The sequence below is a fragment of the Sus scrofa genome, chromosome X (genome assembly GCF_054392235.1).
Source record: "Sus scrofa isolate SSC_HxYL_T2T_F1_AM1 chromosome X, Sscrofa_HxYL_maternal_Yorkshire_Landrace_v2.0, whole genome shotgun sequence".
In the NCBI taxonomy this organism is placed as follows: Eukaryota; Metazoa; Chordata; class Mammalia; order Artiodactyla; family Suidae; genus Sus; species Sus scrofa.
In genome coordinates, this window is record NC_139401.1 from 78,464,251 (window position 1) to 78,486,302 (window position 22,052).

General features: G+C 36.4%; 2 protein-coding genes across 7 annotated transcripts in view; one reads left to right on the plus strand and one right to left on the minus strand.

Moving 5' to 3' along the window:
- Positions 1-22,052, plus strand: part of APOOL (apolipoprotein O like) — a 443,755-nt gene that overhangs the window by 238,865 nt on the left and 182,838 nt on the right. The gene's annotated exons all lie outside the window — the stretch shown is intronic.
- Positions 1-22,052, minus strand: part of POF1B (POF1B actin binding protein) — a 76,692-nt gene that overhangs the window by 17,464 nt on the left and 37,176 nt on the right. For all 6 annotated transcript variants that reach the window (XR_014835864.1, XM_021080028.2, XM_013986277.3 and 3 more), the window contains 3 exons: positions 11,873-12,003; positions 6,609-6,636; positions 5,177-5,251 (listed from right to left, as the gene is read on the minus strand). Coding sequence is in view for 5 of the 6 variants with exons in the window: in XM_021080028.2 (XP_020935687.1) it covers positions 5,177-5,251; positions 6,609-6,636; positions 11,873-12,003 (234 nt within the window). In the remaining variant the exon portion in view is untranslated. The remainder of the gene's footprint in view (positions 1-5,176; positions 5,252-6,608; positions 6,637-11,872; positions 12,004-22,052) is intronic.

The window sequence follows — 22,052 nt, forward strand, 5'->3', positions numbered from 1 at the left end:
CCTGCCCAGGAGGAACAAAGAACTACTCCCTCAACTAGTGTCAACAGAGGCAGAATGGAGAACCTGACTTCCACTCCCACCTGGCAGTAATAAACAGTGCCCCTATTTCCCCTTGTTTCACTATAAGAGGAGACCTGCTAAAGCGGAAGACCTGCACAAGATCCAGAGTCATAAATAATACTCTAAATGTCCATGTTTCAATTAGAAAAGTACTCATCATCCAAGAACCAGGAAAATACCAACTTGATAAGAAAAAAAGTTAGTACCTTCCAACATCAAGATATCAGAAATGTTAGAATTATCTGACAAGGCTTTTAAAACAGCTGTCTTAAAAATACTTCAACAAGAAATTACAAAGATTTAAAACAAATAAAAAATAGGAAGTCTCAGCAACAAAACAGAAAATCTCAGAAAAGAAATAGAAGTTACAAAGAATAATGAAATGGAAATTTTAGAACTGAAATACTCAATAACTGAAAAAACAAAAACCACAGTGGATGGACTAAAAAGCAGAATGGAAAGGATAGAGCAAAGAATCAGTGAACCTGAAGGTAGAACAGTAGAAAATACTCATTCTGAACATCAGAGAGAAAATAGATTGGAAAAAAATTGAACAGAGCCTCAGAGACCAATGGGAATATGACATATAGCTAACATTCATGTCATCAGAGATTTAAGGGAAAAAAGAAAGAAGATGTAGCTGAAAAAGATTTGAAGACATAATGGCTATAATCTTTCCCAAATTAACAAAAACAAAAACAAAAAACCATAAACATATAACTTCAAGAAGTTCAGAAAATCCCAAAGAGGATAAACCCAAAGAAATCCATGCCAGGTCATATCAGTCAAACTTCTTAAAACTGAAGATAAATTTACAATATTAAAAGCACCAAGAGAAACTTTTAACTGTTGGGAATAGCAATTCAAATAATAGCTGGTTTGTCATGAGAAACCAAAGAGGCCAGAAGGAAGTGGCACACCATTTTTTTTCCTTTCCTTTTTTTCTTTTTAGGGCTGCAGATGTGGCATATGGAAGTTCCCAGGCTAGGGGTCAAATCGGAGCTACAGCTGCCGGTCTATACCACAGCCACAGCACTGCAGGATCCGAGCAGCATCTGCAACTTACACCACAGCTCACGGCAATGCCAGATCCTTAACCCACTGAGCGAGGCCAGTGATTGAACCCACATCCTCATGGATACTAGTTGGGTTCACTTCCACTGAGCCACAACAGGAACTCCCTGTGGCACACCATTTTTAAATGCTGAAATAAATGTCAACAGCAAATTCTGTATCCAATGAAAAAAATCTTTAAGAATGAAGGGTACTGGGTCACTTTGGTGTACAGCAGAAATTGACAGAAAACTGTAAATCGACTATAATAGAAAAAATAAAAATCTTTAAAAAAAAGAAAAAAGAAGAATGAAGGGGAAATAATATTTTCAGATGAAAAAAATGAAAAGAGGAGTTCCCGTCGTGGCGCAGTGGTTAACGAATCCGACTAGGAACCATGAGGTTGCGGGTTCGGTCCCTGCCCTTGCTCAGTGGGTTCACGATCCGGCGTTGCCGTGAGCTGTGGTGTAGGTTGCAGACGTGGCTCGGATCCCGCGTTGCTGTGGCTCTGGCGTAGGCTGGTGGCTACAGCTCCGATTCAACCCCTAGCCTGGGAATCTCCATATGCTGCGGGAGTGGCCCAAGAAATAGCAACAACAAAAAGACAAAAAAAAAAAAAAAAAAAAAAGAAAAGAATTTTTCACTGGCAGACCTACCCTAAAAGAAAGTTGCTAAGGAAGTTCTGTGAAGAGAAAGAAAATGATATAAGGAGGAATTTTGAATATCAAGAAAGAAAAAGTAACATGGTAAGCAAAAATATGGATTAATAGAGTAGGTTTTCCTTCTCTTACATTTTCTAAATTATATTTCATGATTAAAGAAAAAATTATAATACTGATGTGTCTCTAATATTTTAGACATTATAAATGTGGAGGCTAAGAGAAATAAAGGAAGCAAAGTTTTCTAGAGTTCACTGAAATTGATAAAATGTTGACATCAATATACTGGAATAAGTTGTGGATATATAATGTAATACTTAGAAGAAACCACTAAAAAAGGTATACTAAGTGCTATACTCAAAAGGACTAGAGAGAAATCAAAATGGAATTCTAAAACATGTTCAAGTAATCTATAGGAAGCAAAACAAAGAGAACAGAGAAAGAAAAAACAGAGAGAGTGAACAGAAAACAAAAGAAAAAAATAGCATATCTTCTCTCAGCAACTGATAAAACTACTTGGCAAAAAATGACCAAAAATATCACATAAGAATTCAACAGCACCATCAACCAAGAGATCTAATCAACATTTATAGAATACTTCATTCAAAAATAGATATTCCTTTCATGTTCCCATGGAATATATATCAAAATAGACCATATCCTTGACTATAAAACAAAACAATTTCAAAAAAAAAAAATGATCTCAGGAGTTCGCTTGTTGCATACCTGCTTAAGGATCCAGCATTGTCACTGAAGCAACTCTGGTTGCTGCTGTGGCATGGGTTCAATCCCTGGCCAGGGAATTTCCACATTCCACAGGTGTGACCAAAAAGAAAAAAAAAAAGATCTCATATGGAGTATATTTTCTGACCATAGCAGAATCAAATTAGAGATGAATAGCAGAAAGACAATGGGAAAGTCTCTAAACACTTGGAAACTAAATAATACATTTTTAAATAATCCACCAGTCTAAGCAGAAATCTAAAGGGAGATTTTAAAAAATACATAAAACTAAAAATAAAAAATAAAATGAAAATACATAACTTGTGAGACACAACTAAAGCCATGCTGAGAGGATATTTATAGCCCTAAAAGCTTACATTAGAAAATAGGAAAGGTCTGAAATCAACCCTCTAACTACCTATGTCAAGAAACTAGGAAAAGAAGAGCAAATTAAACCAAAGCAAGCAAAGGAAAGAAATAATACAGACAAGAGGAAAAAAATAATACAGACAAGAGGAAATAATACAGACAAGAGGAAAAAAAAAATCAATGGAAGTGTAAACAGGAAAGCAATAAAGATCAATAAAACTAAACTATAGTCCTTGAAAAAAAATCAATAAAATTGATAAACCTCCAATAAGACTGATAAAAAAAGAGAAAACACAAATCACTAGTATTAGGAATTAAATAGGAGATAGTAATACAGATCCTGCAGATGTCAAAAGGATAATAAAGGGAGTTCCCGTCGTGGCACAGTGGTTAACGAATCCAACTAGGAACCATGAGGTTGCGGGTTCAATCCCTGCCCTTGCTCAGTGGGTTAACGATCCAGCGTTGCCGTGAGCTGCGGTGTAGGTCGCAGGCGCAGCTCGGATCCCAAATCGCTGTGGCTCTGGCATAGGCTGGCATCTACAACTCCGATTAGACCCTTAGCCTGGGAACCTCCATATGCCGCGGGAGCGACCCAAGAAATGGCAAAAAGACAAAAAAAAAAAAAAGAAAAAAAAAGAAAGAAAAGAAAAAAAAGGATAATAAGGGAATACTATGAATAATTGTACACATACACATTCAACAAGTTAGATGAAATGGATTCCCTCCTTGAAAAACACAGGCTACCACAATTCATCCAGTGTGAAACAGGTCATTTGACTAGACCTATAACTACTAAGGAATTAAATTTAGAATTTTTTAAAACTACTGAAAAATAAATATCCATGCCCAGATATTTTCACTGAAATGATTATAGCAAATGATAAAGAAGAGTTAATATCATATCTATACAGTTTATTCCAGAAAATAGAAAAGGAAGAAACATTTCTCAGTTCATTCTATGAAGCTAGATTATCCTGAAGCCAAAACCAAAGAGAATATAAGGAAAGAAAACTACAGACCAATGTTCCTCAGGAAGTTTGATGCAAATATTCTGAGTTTTTCTGAAGAAATAGGCCATGAATGCACTTTGGATGGACATCCCATCCCCAGAAATAAAATCTAGTATGTCTCCAAAATTCATGTTCTGCAGAACATATGTGTTTCCCACACCACTGTCTCTTTATAATACAGACTGTGTGCCATTAAAAATATTTCATTTAAGCTTCACAGATAATGCCAGGTCCAATATGTGGATGATCCACAAAGATTTCAGACCAAATATCAAACTTAGAAATCTGCCTCACTAGACAAAGCTAGATTATCTTTAGAATCCTTTACTGCAAACACGTGTATTCTTTTTTTAACTCAACGAATTTTATTATACTTATAGTTGTACAACTACCATCAAACCCAGTTTTACAACATTCCCATCCCAAAGCCTTGGCTCATCCCTCCCCTCACAACATTTCTTTGGTAACCATAAGTTTTTCGAAGTCTGTGAGTCAGTTTTTGTTCGGCAAAGAAGTTCATTGTATCCTGTATTCTCCTTTTTAGCAGTAATTCCTTAGCACCTACCTTGATCTGTCTCTTCCCTCATTGTAGGAGAATTTACTAGCCTTCCACAATTCAGGAAAATCAAGGCACTGGCGTTTCCATCGCTCACTGCCAGTGGTGGGGGGGGAGGTATAGAAAGTAGAATGGAGAAGAAGAGGCAAAGCCTATAAATTAAGAGTAAAGTTGTGCTACAGCAATGAGGAGAGAATAAGGGTATTCCACAGCTGGAAACAATACATCTATAAAGATTTCCTGAATGCTAGTCATTCAATACTAATGTTTGATAGTCTGACCAAACAATAATGTAACTCTTTTTTTTTTTTTGTCTTTTTTTTGTCTGTTGTTGTTGTTGATGTTGTTGTTGCTGTTGTTGCTATTTCTTGGGCCGCTCCCGCGGCATATGGAGGTTCCCAGGCTAGGGGTCGAATCGGAGCTGTAGCCACCGGCCTACGCCAGAGCCACAGCAACGCTGGATCCGAGCCGCGTCTGCAACCTACACCACAGCTCACGGCAACGCCGGATCGTGAACCCACTGAGCAAGGGCAGGGACCGAACCCGCAACCTCATGGTTCCTAGTCGGATTCGTTAACCACTGCGCCACGACGGGAACTCCGTAACTCTTGTTTAATCAAAGTATAATCAACTCTTGTGAAAAAGAATTTTAATTTGGAACTTTCTGTTTTTAATTAAAGGAAACATCTTCGGCTAGCGGTTTGTTAGTGTTGAATTCACAGCCGCTCTTGTCCCCATCTCACCTGCAGAATATAGCGAATTTGCTGTTTTGTAAATTCTGACAATCCTTTTGGAATCAACAATTCAATGTCTTCCGACTGTAAGAAAAGAGAGGTGTATCCATTAACAGATATACATTAGTGTTTTAATTGTGGGTCAGCAGTCCGCAGACTTTTGTGCAGAGGGATGTATTTTAGGGACAGAAGATTATTTCACTTTTTGGGTAATAATTGCTATAAACTTTACTTCTAATCTTATCAGTTCTTACTTTTAAAAAACTGATTATACTACATACACCCTGGAAATAACCCTGAATTCTAGGAATTTTAGGGGAAAGTTGGGGACAACCAGATATTCCATTTCTATTTTTTTTTAATGGCCACACCTGCGGCATATGGAAGTTCCTAGGGAAGGGATTGAATCGAGTCACAGCTGCAACAGCTGTGGCAACACCAGATCCTTTAACCCACTTCTCCAGGCCAGGGATTGAACCCATATTTCCACAGCAACCCGAGCCACTGCAGTTGGATTCTTAACCCACTGTGCCACAGTGGGAAATCATCCATTTCTATTTTTAAAAAGAGCAGTTTAAAAACAACAGGGTGGTCTCTTATGTCCCATTAACAGTTTATTTCAGTGTATCTTTCAACAACTCAAAGTTTGTTTGGTGGTAGATATGACATTTTAGAGGCTGACTTTTTAATAATGGAAATTTAGGGAAATAAAAAAATAAGGGTTTATTAAGAATTTACATGCAGCAGTGGTGACTTTTGAAAGATTATGATGTTGGCACCACAACACTGAGAAACTTCAACAAATTTTAAGTGAAAAGCTGAATTGAAGTCAATACTTCATGAAGGCAATTGAGGGCTTACTGAAGTACTGTAATGAATGCAGTATAACAATACATTGGAAATAAAGATGAAAATAAACATAAAAGAGGCCATTGTGCTTTTTATTACATTAAAATCAGTTCTTTCTCTATTTGATGACCTATCCATTAAAAGTAATTATTAAACAAAATGTGCATATATAATAGAATTAATACTTGAAAAAAATTTACTTCAAGTTGCTGGCTATTGGGCATGGGATATACAAGATTATGAAAAACATGAAAAATAAATTTGCTATTTATTTGGTTAATGTTGATTTCAGTTTTCTAAAACAATGAACTTTTAAATGTTCTGATAAGCAAAGACAAATTAAATCATAAGGTGACAGCTGAGAAAACATTTTTTGTGTAAATAATTATTATTTTACAATTATCATTTTTATAGCCATTACAAAGATATAAATGGTTATATCACTTTAAAGGCAAAAGAATCATTGTTTCTTCCACTGATATGTTTCCAGTCTAATAAAGATACCAAACTAAAACAATATTATTATTAGTGGAAATATCAAAATTTGCTTTGTTATCACCTCTATTTGTTTTTTAACTCTTTTTGCACTTACCTCATTTGTAGACTCAAAGTCCTGTTTGCTGCAAGAATGAAAAAAAAAAGACAATAGGAAAATTTATACATAGATCATATATAAGTAAATGCCAGTATTGTAATTATTTTCTCTTACTTTTTGATCTATCATAACAGCACCAATTCAATTTATAAACCAAATGAAAATTTTATTTATTTATTTATTTTGTTTTTTTTTCTTTTGTTTCCAGGCTAGGGGTCAAATCGGAGCTACAGCTGCCAGCCTACGCCACAGCTGCAGCCACATCAGATCTGAGTCGTGTCTGCAACCTACACCACAGCTCACAGCAACGCCAGATCCTTAACCCACTGAGCGAGGCCAGGGATTGAACCCGCAACCTCATGGTTCCTAGTCAGATTAGTTTCCACTTTGCCACAATGGGAATACCCAAATGAAAATTTTAAAGCTAACTAAAATGGTACTTTGTAAAAAAAATAAAGATAATTTTCCTGGAACTAGCTAATTATTTAAAATGAACAATATCCAAATAAATCAATAGAACATGCAGAATTAGTGCCATCCATTAACACCAGTCTGTTTGCGGCTAGATGTAAATGCCGTCAGAGTTTGACAATAAGTACTACCTGAGTGAATAAGTAACAATAGTTGTTCTCTATTTCCACTCTTTTTTTTTCCTCCATGTATTACTCCCTTTCAATGCTGATTACAGCTTCTCCCTACAGTGTCTTTAGTTATTCGTACCTTTTTTTATCAAAATCAAAATTTGCAAGATAAGACTAATTCATTCAATCTACACTACAGTATAGATGACAGTGACAAAGCTTAAAGGATATTCTAATGTTTACATAGGGCCATGGCCTTAAGCAACATGATCAAAATTCTAGTGAAATAATAGAATTTCCAGTGTCAAGACGTCCATGAGGCCCTTTGTGAAGCCATCTTAGGTAGACAAATGCTGCAAGAGAATTATTAGTGGTTTTATCAGCCTGACACTTGCTCCTTTGGAGAATAGTGAAAGCTGGGAAGGATACAGTTCTAGTGTTGTCAGTGGCAACAGGCCTTTATTTTTGCCTACTTGTTCCCTCTGCACTTAGTAGAAAAATTGGGCCCCGAATACATTTGATGAACATACTTCTAAAAAAACAGTACACATGTTCCGACAGCAAGACAGAGTATTTTAAAGTAAGACAACCTCAGGATATCATAGATGTGTAATTGCCATGTCTTCAACTAAAACAAAAAAGTATTTTAGAGATAATAAACTGGTACACTAGCTCCTACCTTTATCTTCTAAGCAAATGCCTATGAGCTAATATATTGCTTATGTTGATAATCACTGTGCAAAACCTCTTGCATGCATTTATAAAAATATACAAGCTAATGTGGAGAATAAGGACTGAAGATTTCATTTCCTGGGGGCATGACTGCATATGTGCAATCGCCTGTATGATGTATGTGGTATTTCCTGTATTGCCCAAAATAGAAATTGTGGGGAGGCCCTAGAGAAAAAAATATATCTTCTACTATTTTAATGTGTTACTAAATGAACTGAATGTATATATTGGAAGCTAAAACAAGGTAAAAATATGAATCATAGTGCAATTATAGTAATCCTACATTACTGTTAACTGAAATTATCACAGTAGTAATAGACCTTTTAAAGTGTTTAAAATCTTAATTCCAATGCCAATCAAGTACATGTATTGCTAGTCATTTATTTCTTTCTACAAACAAGAAAACAAAACAAAGAAACAAAACAAGGAAAAATCAACAGCACTTGATACTGGAATTTACAATGTAACCGAAATGGTTTCATAGGACAAACTCCCTTAATTCTGATCCTCCAGCCCACTTACTGCTGAATTGCAATTTAGAAAGAGAAGACAAGTGGACGCAAAAGAGGAAGGAGAGAGAGGCAACAAAGAAAACAGAATGGAGATGTGGAAAGGTCAGTGTGGATTACATCTTTATTCAGCACAAGGGGGTGGTGGCTAGAATTACAGCAGCAGAGGAAAAAAAAAGACTGATACTCACTATATGCAATCTCACCTCCTAGGAAGGAAGAAATAGGGAGGAAAAATGATAAAAGAAAGGAGGAAGAGAGGGAAGGAATGAAGAGAAAGAAATTGACAACCTTCTGTCAAACAGAAACTATTAGCACCAAAATTTTATGAGAACCTCTCCATTCTGGAGTGTTTACCAACGTGGAGGCACTAAATTTCTGTTTTCTTTTTTTGGTATTTTTAGTTACTCTTGAAATTAAATTCAATGCTTTGCAGTGCTTAAAAAAAAAGAAAAGGAAAGAAAAAGAAAAAAAGAGTTCCTGGCATGGCTCAGTGGTTAACGAATCTGACTAGGAATCATGAGGTTGTGGGTTCCATCCCTGGCCTTGCTCAGTGGGTTAAGGATCTGGCATTGCTGTGAGCTGTGGTGTAGGTCGCAGATGTGGCTGGGATCCCACATTGCAGTGGCTGTGGCCTAGGCCAGCAGCTACAGCTCCAATTAGACCCCTAGCCTGGGAAACTCCATATGCTGTGGGTGCGACCCTAGAAAAGACAAAAAAAAAAAAAAAAAAGCTTTGCCATGCTTAATTACACATTTAGGTCATCCATATATATTCATCAAAACTCTCAATGAGAGGAAGTTATTTCAAAACCGCAGGTTACACCTTTACCTGGATGATCATTATACAATAATTTCACTTCCCTTGCTCAGTTACTTTGTCTACTTCTAAATAATGTGAGATTGATAAATTTAGAATATATTTAGCTCTCATTCTGTAAACCTTTATTAAGTAGCAATTTTGTCAAGGCCATGTGCTCTGAACTGGTTTTGGAAATACAAACACAAATATTATCTTGCCCTGTAAGTCGCACAAACATAATTGATCCAGGGCAAAATTTGAGCAATGTTAAAATTGGTCAAAATTCTGAAACCTTTTCAAGTTCGATGATTCAAAATTGATAAGTTTTAAAATTTGTCTGCAATATGTTAAATTTAGAGATAAATATCTAGTATGAAAGGTTAAGTGATTTATTTACCTAAGGAAAAAAAGTTTTCCCATAGGTTCTAGTCCCAGAATTTGCTACTTTCGTGGCCTTAGGTCAGTGGTATCAGAATCTTCTGAAAAGTTTGTTGCTTGGCCCTACCCAGAGTTTTTGATCCTTTAGATCAATTTCCAACTTCTCACATGATGCTCCTGCTGCTTGTAAGTACATGTCTTAAATAAATTATTTACTGCTTATAATAAATCAATGAAGTAAGCATTGTTATTATAATCCCTATTTTACAGATGAAGAAACTGAAGTACAAGAGGTTAAAAAGTTAAACAAGTTGCCTGATGGTACACATCCAATGTGTAACAAAAGTGGGGACATGAACCCAGTATATGAACTCTGGATTTACAATCAGGGTACCTAAGACTATGCCTCTATATGCTCTTGATTTTACAATGTGATACTTTGACAGAAATATTCACAGAGTATGATTAATGCATAGAAGAGGAACACCTAGACCACAGTGAATAACTAGAGAAAGCTTTGCAGAAAAGCTAGTTGTGGTTTATAGGTATAAGGATACGTAAAAATGTTTGAATCCATCTCAAGCGCTTAGCAGCTGTGTGATCTTAATAATTTATTCTCTTTGGGTGTCCATTTGAAACTTTCTATAGTTACTGCGTGAATTAGATAATATTAAAAAAAACACTTGGCCCAGTGTCTGGCATATTGTGGACACTCAATAAATAATAAACTACTCAGAATGAGGGGAAAGATTTTAAGGTGGTGACCTTATGCAAACGAATGTATGTGTGAAATAGTTGTTTAGGTAATGAGAGAGGATGTTGATTTGTAGAAAACAGTGATTAAATCCTAGCTGAAGATGGAAATGATGCATTAATTATAATTTCAGTTTAGGAGTTCTCTAGTGGTGCAGGGGGTTAAGGATCTGTTGGCACTGCAGTGGTTAGGGTCACTGCTGTAGCACAAGTTCTATTCCTGGTTCCCAGCCCAGGAACCTCCTCATACCAGGGGTCCAGCCAAAAAAAAAAAAAACTTCAGTTCAAATAAATGGCTGTGGGGCTGTACTTTTCTCTGTGTTCAACTGCATGAATGTAACATAGAAAAGGCATTCATTTATACAATCAACAAATATTTATTAAGCATCACACTAAGCACCAAGGAAACCAGCGTAAATAAAACTAATGGGGTAGTGCCTGATTTTAGGAGTAGTGGGTAATGAGTATTGGATGGAGAAAAAAAGAAAACAGCAGATAAATCTGTGAGCCAGACTAATCTAGAATCAACATTTTGCTAAGTGGGAAGGACAATAAAGAGGCAAAGCAGTTGAGGGTGATGGTAAGAGAATGGTTGCAATCATGAATAAGAAAGCAAGAAAAGTCAGGGAAGAGGGAGCTAAAAAACAAAGAATTGTAATAAGTGGAGAGAAAAGAGATAGAGAAGAGATTACAGATTTCTAAGAAGTAGAAGAATGTAGTTAGTGAAGTCTGAATTAGAAAAAAATTCTACTAACATTCCTTTATCCTCAAGATTTTTCTGAATTTATGGAGCTTTCCTAGACTTTGCCTGACAGATGACCACATATATGAAGTGACTATGTAGTAGAAGGCAATTTTTGGAGTATAACTGATGGAATTTATTTCATGACGTAACATGCTCTCATCTACACATGAACAGTTGACAAATTATTTATATATTTAAATATGTATATTATTATATAATATTGTATAATATACATATTTATATAATTTATATTTCTTATATTATATGTGATATATGATGTTAAAATAATATATAACATCGGTAATAGTATATAACCCTAAGTGTGTATTAACCTCTGGCCTTCATATATTGAACACATATCAGTGGAAGATAAAGAGTAGTGGGTTGGCCATGGGATTGTATCTTATATTATCAGTATAATATGTTGAAACAAGTCATAATATGCTGTGCATTTTCTGAGCTTCTTGTCCAAGAGGTTGCATTTGTCATCAAAGTATATTACAAAAGAAGGTCCATAGAAATCTTTACTGACCCCAAAATAGCCTGCATGATCTCTTTGATGATTTTCATAAAGTAAATCAAGTTTTAAAATAAGACATTTGCTCAGATCTGCTCATAGAGTTGCTCTGTTTCCCCACTGAAAGTACCTGAGTTTTGCTGTGAGCCTAAAATTGCTCTAAAAAATAGTCTATTACAAAATACCAGGGTATTGTAAAATGTTTGAAAGCTACAACATCAAGGCAAATGATATATTTACAGTACCTTCCTCCAATTCTCTGCAAATGTTCTAACAGGCAGTGATATAGATCCGTATTTTTACGGCTTAGATCAGCAAGCAACTCTCCAAAATACTTGGGGTCCAATATTTCAGGGCCATCATCCTGCATTATCACCTGAAGAAAACATAAATCACAATTAAAAATAATACTGTGTTTCAAGTTCACAGATATTTTGATGTGAAAGGAAAAAAAGTGAAGTAACCTATTAATACAAGTAACTTCACAAAGTCATAACATGAATCAACCCACTAAATTTTCTTTGCAGCTGTTATATACATTTTCCAATATGGGAGGAATTTAAAGGAAAAGCAACATTGCAATGGCATTTTCAATTTCATTTCACTCAAGTCTAAGTGACCTAATGAATGCAAAATTTGAGTAATTTATATAAAACTTCTTGAATATAGATGCTTAAATAAAAAGTAAAAGAAGTAAATCAAATTCTTTGAATTGCTCATCATCATATGGCTTATTCATCTGTCCCTTGTTCAAAAAGAAAATGTGAGTTATTTGAATCATGCTGAATATAGATGAATTTCATTTGGACTTGTATTTCTCAGTGACAATCAGCTTGATGAACTAGTATAGCTTAAAGTTAAATTAAATAAATCTTCTCAATTCAGTGTATTTTTATTATTTCTTGTTGAATTCCTTCCATTTATTATTTGGGCTGAATATCTAGTCAATCTGACATGGGAAAAAGTAGCTCGGAGTGAAATATGGAAAATTCATAGTCCTCAGAGACATTTGAAATCCTAAACACAAATTACTATGAATAGTGTCCTAAATAAGATTTTTTTTTATTCTCTCAGCACCTTCTCCCTACCCAAAAGAAATAAACAAACTTAAGAGTAAAGAATGAGTCATAGCATGATCCTATTTAAACACTCTACAGTTGTTCAGTAAGTACTCATTGAAATGATAGGTGACCTCAAATGCCAAATGAGACAACTGATTCTGAAAATATTTTTTTTACAAGTTTCTCTCTTAAAGTAGCTAGCCAAGAATAGTTAAGAAGGCAAAAAAGAGCCTAGGCAGCATTTCCTCAAGAATATCATGGTGAGCCATCACAGCCTTTTTCTAAGTTTGGGTAAGCGTAATTGCGGCAACTAAACTGAACTCCTTGTAAGAGCTGGAGACTGACATTTGAGTTCTACTTAGATTTTTAATCTTGGAGGCCAGCTCCTCCTCAGTGTCAGACTCCTATAAGGAAATGAAGGTCAAATATATATAGCCAAGTTTTTATTCAGAATAATGGCTAATTTGGGGGGGGGTATATTTTTTTTTAAAAGAGAAATTAGCAAGACTTTTTTTGTCTTTTGTCTTTTTAGGGCCACACCCACGACGTATGGAGGTTCCCATGCTATGGCTCAAATCAGAGTTATAGCTGCTGGCCTACATCCACAGCCACAGCAACGCCACATCCAAGCTGCCTCTGCAAACTAAACCAGAGCTCACAGCAATGTTGGATCCTTAACCCACTGAACAAGGCCAGGGATCAAACCCACATCCTCGTGGATACTAGTCGGGTTCATTAACCACTGAGCCATAATGGGAACTCCTTGGTTTTATACTTTTAAAAAAATTAAAGTATTGGCGTTCCGTCGTGGCTCAGTGGTTAACGAATCCGACTGAGAACCATGAGGTTGCAGGTTCGATCCCTGGCCTCGCTCAGTGGGTTAAGGATCTGGCATTGCCGTGAGCTGTGGTGTAGGTCGAAGACGCAGCTCGGATCCCGAGTTGCTGTGGCTGTGGTATAGACCGGCGGCTATAGTTCCGATTGGACCCCAGCCTGGGAACTTCCATATGCAGTGGGAGCAGCCCAAAAAATGGCAAAAAGGAAAAAAAAAAATAAAAATAAAGTATAAATTGATTTACTAGAATAATTACTAACTTTTAATTTCATATTTTATTCATGCATTTCTTCCTTATGCCACACCAAACTGGGAGTGGCCTTAAAACATGGTTTCAAATATGATTTTAAAGATCAAGGTTAACTGGATAAGAGGATAATCTAGCTATTATGTCAATGTCATTCCACTGATCTTCAGGTTACTTCATTGCTGTAGCTGGCCAGATAGATAGCCCCTTCCTGCCTCACCTGTGTGTGTGTGTCCCTTCCAAAACTGTTAACTTTCCCAAGTAGAGAAGGGCATTTTTCAAGGATATTCAAACAGAGAGCTCCCTGTTAGAATCTGCAAACAACTAATTTGATATGCTTGGCATTCTGCATATTTTTCTCTCTAAATCAATTGTAATCCCCTCATAATGCTGTGAAAATTGTGTGTGGGGGTTTCCTTTCCAGTTTGATTAATTTTACAAAGTAATTTTATAGTTTGAAATTATTTATTTCTTTTTAAATTTTTGCACAAATTTTCTCCTCTCATTGCATTGCACACTAGTAAACTTTTTGAGTACATAATTCTTTACCAATATGAATCTCTAGTGCCATTACTAAAACTTTTCCTCATGTGATTTCAGTGAGCCAAATAAAGAATCAGAGTCCAGGACAGGGAATGACTGGCATCAATATGGTGTCAGTGTTCATACATAAAAAGAGGTGTTAAAAGTTACCAAAGGGAGATGATTTTATTTTGAGAAATGATAATAACTCTTACTATGTGCCAGGCGTAGTCCTATGGACTTGATGTAAAGATTAAATGAGGTAATGATATCTTGTAACCACTACATAACATTGCCTCCCCAGAAGACCTCTTCTGGTTGTTTTTTTCAGCAATTTAGGAATTACATGGGCCCTAACTGCATTATTTTGGAGGTTAGTTGGGCTGGGAGTTGAAACAATGAATAGTTTGATTTTCTTAGTGTGAAACTATATAAAATACAGCTGAAGTTAGGTCATAAATTTTAATCAGCTAGAGAAAAGGTAGGAGCAGAGTGGTTTTGTTTGTTTGTTTGTTTGTTTGTTTGTTTTGGTCTTTTTCTAGGGCCACACCCACAGCATATGAAGGTTCCCAAGCTAGGGGTCTAATCAGAGCTACAGCTGCTGGTCTACGCCACAGCCACAACAACGTGGGATCTGAGCCATGTCTACAACCTACACCACAGCTCACGGCAACGCCAGATCCTCAACCCACTGAGCGAGGCCAGGGATCGAACCCGCAACCTCATGGTTCCTAGTCGGATTCATTAACCACTGAGCCACGACGGACGGGAACTCCCAAGAATGGGTTCTATTGACAAAAGAGATGCCAAAGTAGAAAAGCAGGGAGTAAAATTTAATTGCTTTTTGTATATATTCCTCTTCAGTTTTGCGGAGTCTACATTTTACAATAACATTTGCATAACACAGTAAAAAACAAAACCCAGTAGGGTTCAACAGTTTGGAGGGGAGAGGACAGAGAAGTCAGATTTTCTTTTTCTTTCTTTCCTATTTTTTTTTTATTAGTGCCACACCCATGACATATCCAAGTTCCCAGGCTAGGAGTTGAATTGGAGCCTCAGCTGCCGGCCTACACCACAGCCACAGCAAGGTCAGATTTGAACCACATCTGTGACCTATGCCGCATTTATGGCAATGCTGAATCAATCTACTGACCAAGGACAGAGATCAAGCCCACATCCTCATAGATACTAGTTGGGTCCTCAAGATGCTAAGCCACAATGGGAACTCCAAACAAATCAGATTTTCATCTGCTGTTAAATCTTTTACAGGACTATGTTCAACAATAAAATGAAATTCCTTAAATTGGCACACTATGATGTGCCAGTTAGAAATATTTTCGATTACTAAATCACAGGTCAATAGAGCTTATGAGCTTTATTGGAACTGTCTGTAGGTGTGTTTTTGACATTTCTTTTAGAGTTGGCTCAAAACCATGTTCTTGTTGCCTTGCAAAAGCCAAGATAGGGAACCTTCCAAGGAAACATGAATGTTTTCAGTCAGAATAATGATAGCTCGAATGGATGGAGGTTTTCTCTCAGTGACAATATTGAGTTGATAAGATACTTGAGATAAGAAAGTACCTCATATAAACTTTTCTGCCTGATGAATGAGATCTATCTCAAATGTCAAATGTCAATCTTAGATAATAGCTTTAGCTTTTCACATATAAACAGGCCAGGAATACAAACTGTGCTGAAAAAGAGTTGTACCCAGATACACAAAGGATATTTCTCAAAAATTTACAAAAATTATTAAAGATTCTTTAGCATGCATCCATCAAATACCTTTAATCAGATCACTATTTGACTGTAATAATGGCCAAGCACATCCAATCCTTTGTCTCTGATTGCTAGTAAAAAGCCTTTGATTAGAAATAGTGCCACAAACCCGAGGCAAAGCAACAACATTTAGGTGTGAAATCAAAGGCAAATTAGTCATTTTTTTCAGAAAATCTGTAGAAAGTAAGTACATTGTAAAGGAAAACCAGGGCTTCGCCTCACTAGAGCCTTTGAAGTTCTTGTCCTGCCTCCAATCTGAGGTTTTATTTCTTATTTGTGGTCTATGAGGTTCCAGGGGTGGAATTTTCTTGCTAGCATCTACATTATATAAAGTTTGATAGTCAAAGATGATACTTTTAACCAACCACATTTATGAAATTCAGTGGTAGTGATTATTAAGTCCTGCAGATAATAGACACACAAGAGTTGCAGATTTCAGCTGAGCTATTTATATTTTCTTGCCTTCAAGCTTAATGGCACACATTTGTGAGAATCCTGTTCGGGACCAAGGACAGTTTATGATCGAGGTACAAGTCACAGTCCAGTAGTAATCTAGTAGTAGAGGGTATTGTCTTAATTAAATTTATCTCCACTAAATGTGTACATTTTTCACCTATTCACAATGGTTGCTTAGTGGATTAAAACTGTTTAAAATGCCATGCTACATAAAAGCAATTATACATAAATGCCTAACCCTCTAAAAGGTCATGAACATGTTAAATAATAAGGTCTGTTGTGCTTGACCCTCCTGAGTCAACCTTCCTGAGCAGTAAATTTTTGCTATATGACAAAGGAAAACATCACTATTAAGAAAAGGTTACAAAGTATAGATTATTATCTGGCAAACCTTATTATGATATGGTGACACTTGTATATAAATAAGATTACTGCTTCATTAATTTTGCTTTGATTTAGGACATATAATAGTTGTCAGACTGAAACGATAGTTAATTCAGTGAGCATTAATCCCCTGTGAAATGAAATACATTTTAAGTACAACATAATTTGTCCAACAAAGTTAAAAAAAAACATAATTGGTCTCTTCCTATTTTGCACCACACAAAGAAATCCTAGCAGGAGAAAAAGTGTCAGAATTTTAGGTTCTGAAAATCCTCACTGCTATTTTAATCTCCATAGATATTTTAGAAAAGAAATGTTGCATTATACAGTATCTGGTACATAGAAGATTTTCAATAACTGTTGTTACTGAATTGAATGTATTATATAATGAACACAATTCTAAAATGAAGACTTTATTTATAAAAACAGTTCTGTACTTAAAATAAAGACCTAATTTAATTCTCTATGAGTAACCCCCGGCAGCGACCAGTCCATTAAAAATGATGGATTAGAGCTTAGGAAGAAAGTTGGGGGAGTTGTTCATATAAAGGTCATAGAAGAGATTTTATACCATACAGTCAAGGGAGTGTGGGTAGAGAAAGGAGAAGAAGGCCAAGGATGGGTCCTTGGGGAAGATATCCTGATGAAAGAAGAAAGAGGACCCTGAGAAGAAGAATTAGAAGCAATAGCACAGTATAATGGGAAGAAAGAATATCAAGAATACAATGGATTGGGAGTTTCCTTGTGGTTCAGCAGTTTAAGGATCCAGTGTTGTCACTGCAGGGGCTTGCATCACTGCCGTAGCATGAGTTCAATCCCTGGTCTACAGCAAAAAAAAAAAAAAAAAAAAAAAAAAAAAAGTACGTGGATCAACAGTGTCACATGCTGTTGAACTGGACTAAGATGAGAACAAAGCAAAAAAGGAAGTGTAAATTGCAACTTAGATGTCAATAAAAGCAGTTTCATGAGAATGTTGAACCTAGAATTTGGATTTCAAAGTGTTAAAGGATGTGTGGGTAATGAGGAAGTGGCAGCAGTGAGTATGCCTCCCTACTTCAGGGATTTTGAAGGTGAAAGGAATGAAAGAGATGAGATCATAAATCAATAAATTGGTAGGGTTGCTAAGGGAAGTCACCTTGAAGATAAGGTTAGAGTCTTAATTCTTGAAGATCAAAAGAATCAGAAGTTTGCTGAAAGTACAAAGAAATTTTTCAATGAAGTAAGGTGTTGAAGGAGTTCACATAGTGAACTCAAATTGTGGTTCCTGGACCAAGTAATATTAGGATAACCAGTAAACTTGGAAATGTAAATATCAGGTCCCAGCAATCTCTATTTAAACAAGCCCTCCCGCTGATTCTGGTGCACAATAAAATCTAAGTTCCACTACCCATTCTCAGTAGAAGGCAAGACCACCTGCAGAGTGTGAGAGAACAGCAGTAGGATCTGGCGAATAAAGAGTGTGGGAAAAAGAAAGAGTAGATATTGAGGACTGTGGTGGCAAGTCAATTAGAATTAGCTAAAAGGACTGTCTAGAAACAGAGGGAGTCTAGCAAGATAGAGACGATTTGTACGAGACTAAATTGGCCTAGTTTGTGAACTTTCTCTAGCACACAAAGAAGTCAAAATCCAGGAGCAGAGTCTATCCAAAGTGAGGGATCAGCAAAGTGAGGACTAGTCAGAGAAGGCAACAAAGATTTTAAGTGTTTCTAGCAAAATCATTGTTACACCAGTTTGACAGAGAGCTTGCTGAGGGCAAGGCTCAATGGGAATGAGGGACAGGAGATGGAGTAAGAAAGTGGTGATAAGAGAAGGAGACATTCAGAATTTCAGATTAAATAGTTTTCGAGTGATGAGGAGGTTTAAGGAGTGGCCAAAATCTGAGGGCTGGAGATATGATAGAAATTAAGAAATTATGGGTGATGAAGAAACACGAGGACAGAGCATGGGAAAGGTCACTGATCTGAGTGGTGATGTTCTCATAGATCATTCCAGGGCAGGGGTCAGGGGAAAGTGGGGAAAAGATTGTAAGCCTGCCAGTGAAACTCTTGAAGGATGGGGAGAGTGTCTGGAAGGTCAGCAGTAATAGTGATAATATGAGCCAAGAAGAGCAGTGTATACAGATTGCAAGGTTTTAAAAAGAGGAAATGGTTGATTAACAAAAAGCAAAACACTTGGCTATATAAAACTGTACTGAGAAATGAATTAACAGTAGATACAAAGAAAACCAAACACATGAAAAACTTTAGGTTATTATTAACATGAACAAATAAAAGCTGTACTAATAAAAGCAGCAAAACAGTACACAAATTGGATCAGCAATAAATAGTTTCACAGCAACAATAATATAAACACAGAATAATGATTTAGCCACAAAAATGTGTATTTAACTATATTAGGATGATGAAAGGGATGGAAACAGGTAGATGGGGGGGTTAATAGAACTAAATCCTTATGTACCAGAATTACCAACACATAATATACAACATTAATAAATAAAAAATAACAGCTTAAGTATATTCATACTATGTAGCTATTTAGAGGTAAATACCAGAAGAAAAAGCAGAGAGTTGAAAATGGTTGCCTCTGGGGATCAGGCGAGCATGGAAAGGGTTGGGACAGGAAATTGCTGTTTGTTATATGCCATTTAATACTATTTGACCTTTTAAACTATATATATTCATTACTTTGATTTAAAAAATAAAAACTATTTTTAAAAGACTAAATAAATAACCACTCTTGTTTGCCACAGAACAAGAGTTCAAAAGGGCACAAGAGCAGGAGGTAGCAGGAGACAGAGAAAGGTGGTATTGAGGGAAAAACAGTCCTAAAACAAATATGACTTAAATTTTTGAAAAGGATAGCAGGGGATAGAATTTTACACAAAAGACACTCATTTTCAATAACTGACATGAAGAAGGCAATAAATATGGAGAGGCATTGGAGCCGCATGTGAATGAGTGAGGGAACAGGCAGAACTGCTGAGTTTATTGAGCTAAGCAGCCCAGAGTTTCCATCATTAGTGAATGACTTATGTTAAACAAACACTGTAACAAGCTTCCTAGATACTTGTCAAAAAAAGCATCTGACTCCATACCAAAAAAACAAACAACCCCATCCAAAAATGGGCAGAAGATCTAAACAGACAATTCTCAAAGACATACAGATGGCCAAGAAACACATGAAAAGATGTTCAACGTCACTCATTATTAGAGAGATGCAAATCAAAACCACTCTGAGGTACCACCTTACACCAGCCAGAATGGCCATCATCCAAAAGTCTATAAACAAGAAGTGATGGAGAGGGTGTGGAGAAAAAGGAACCCTAGTACACTGTTGGTGGGATTGTAAATTGGTGCAACCACTGTGGAAAGATGTATGGAGATTCCTCAGAAAACTACACATAAAACTACCATTTGATCCAGCAATCCCACTCCTGGGCATATACCCAGAGAAAACCACGACTTGCAAAGACACATGTACTCCGATGTTCATTGCAGCACTATTTACAATAGCCAAGACATGGAAACAACCTAAATGTCCATCGACAGAGGAGTGGCTCAAGAAGAGGTGGTACATATATACAATGGAATATTACTCAGCCATTAAAAGGAACGAAATGCCAGCATTTTTTGCAACATGGATGGACCTAGAAACTATCATGCTAAGTGAAGTCAGCCATACAATGAGACACCAACATCCAATGCTTTCACTGACATGTGGAATCTGAAAAAGGACAGATGGAACTTCTTTGCAGAACAGATGCTGACTCACAGACATTGAAAAACTTATGGTCTCTGGAGGAGACAGTTTGGGGGATGGGGGGATGTGCCTGGGCTGTGGGATGGAAATCCTGTGAAATTAGATTGTTATGATCATTATACAACTACAGATGTGATAATTCGAGTAATAAAAAATAAAAATAAAAGCCTTTGGAACATTAAAAAAAAAAAAAAAAAAAAAGCACCTGACAAGAAGATCTGTGCTGCCTTGATGTTGACAAAAGTTAAAATTTCAGACAACGGAATAAAGGCATCTATCCAAGTGAGCAGGACTCTTACATCTTCCCATGACTTTAAAAATTTTCTTGGAAGCCCCAGGCCAAGTGGAAAAGAGTTGTACATGCAATATATATAATTATTTGAGTCTTTCTTATAAACATCACCTGTATGACAACTTGTAAAATGAGTTCTGCTGAGCTTTTTTCCCTGTCACTAACATATGTGGAATTATCTGTTCCTTGCTAATGGCACGAAAATGATCACAGCACTTTATTCTTAGTGTCCTTAGGGAAGGAAACGTGATCAGTGATGTTTTGAACTTAAAACCAAAATGATGATGTTTTTAAGGAGAACTATGAAAAACATACATAAATTCATTCTATAAAAATATTTTGAAACCAGGTATTGGACACCTGATTTTCAAAAACAGCTTAATGCTTTTTGCTTCTTGGAAAGCACTTTAAAGGTGATTTAGTTTCATTTAAAAATATCATCACAATGGGAACAACTTTCTTTCCTTTCTTTTCTTTTTCTTTTTTTCTTTCTTTGGTCATGCCCATAGCATGTGGAAATTTCCCAGGCCAGGGATCAAACCTGTGCCACAGCAGTGACAACACTGGGTCCTTAACCTGCTGAGCCACTAGGGAACTCCTGGAACCAATTCCTTACTTTGATGCTTTGAAAAATTTGGTTCCTGGAGTTGGAGGAGAAAAAGGTAGAGAGTCAAACATGCATCTACTTTGTGCTTGGCACTGAGCTGGATACTTTACATATTTTATCTCAATCCTATTGTAGATACACTGCAAGTTAAGTGTGATTCGCCCTCTTTTATACACAGGTTTAGTCAAGTCAATTACATCAGTCTGGCTAGAGTCAATTATGTAGGATCATGCAGCTCAGCGGGATCAGGTTTTGTAAACCCAGATAACTGAATTGACAGTCTATGTTCTTTCTACCTTATTACACCATTTCCAAATTGCAATTTTACTCTAAACACAAACTAAACATGGGTCAATCTTTAGTTTTAAACAGCCTAACTAGGGTTCCCATTGTGTCTCAGATGTAACGAACCCAAATAGTATCCATGAGGATTTCGGTTCAATCCCTGGCCTTGCTCAGTGGGTTAAGGATCCAGCATTGCCG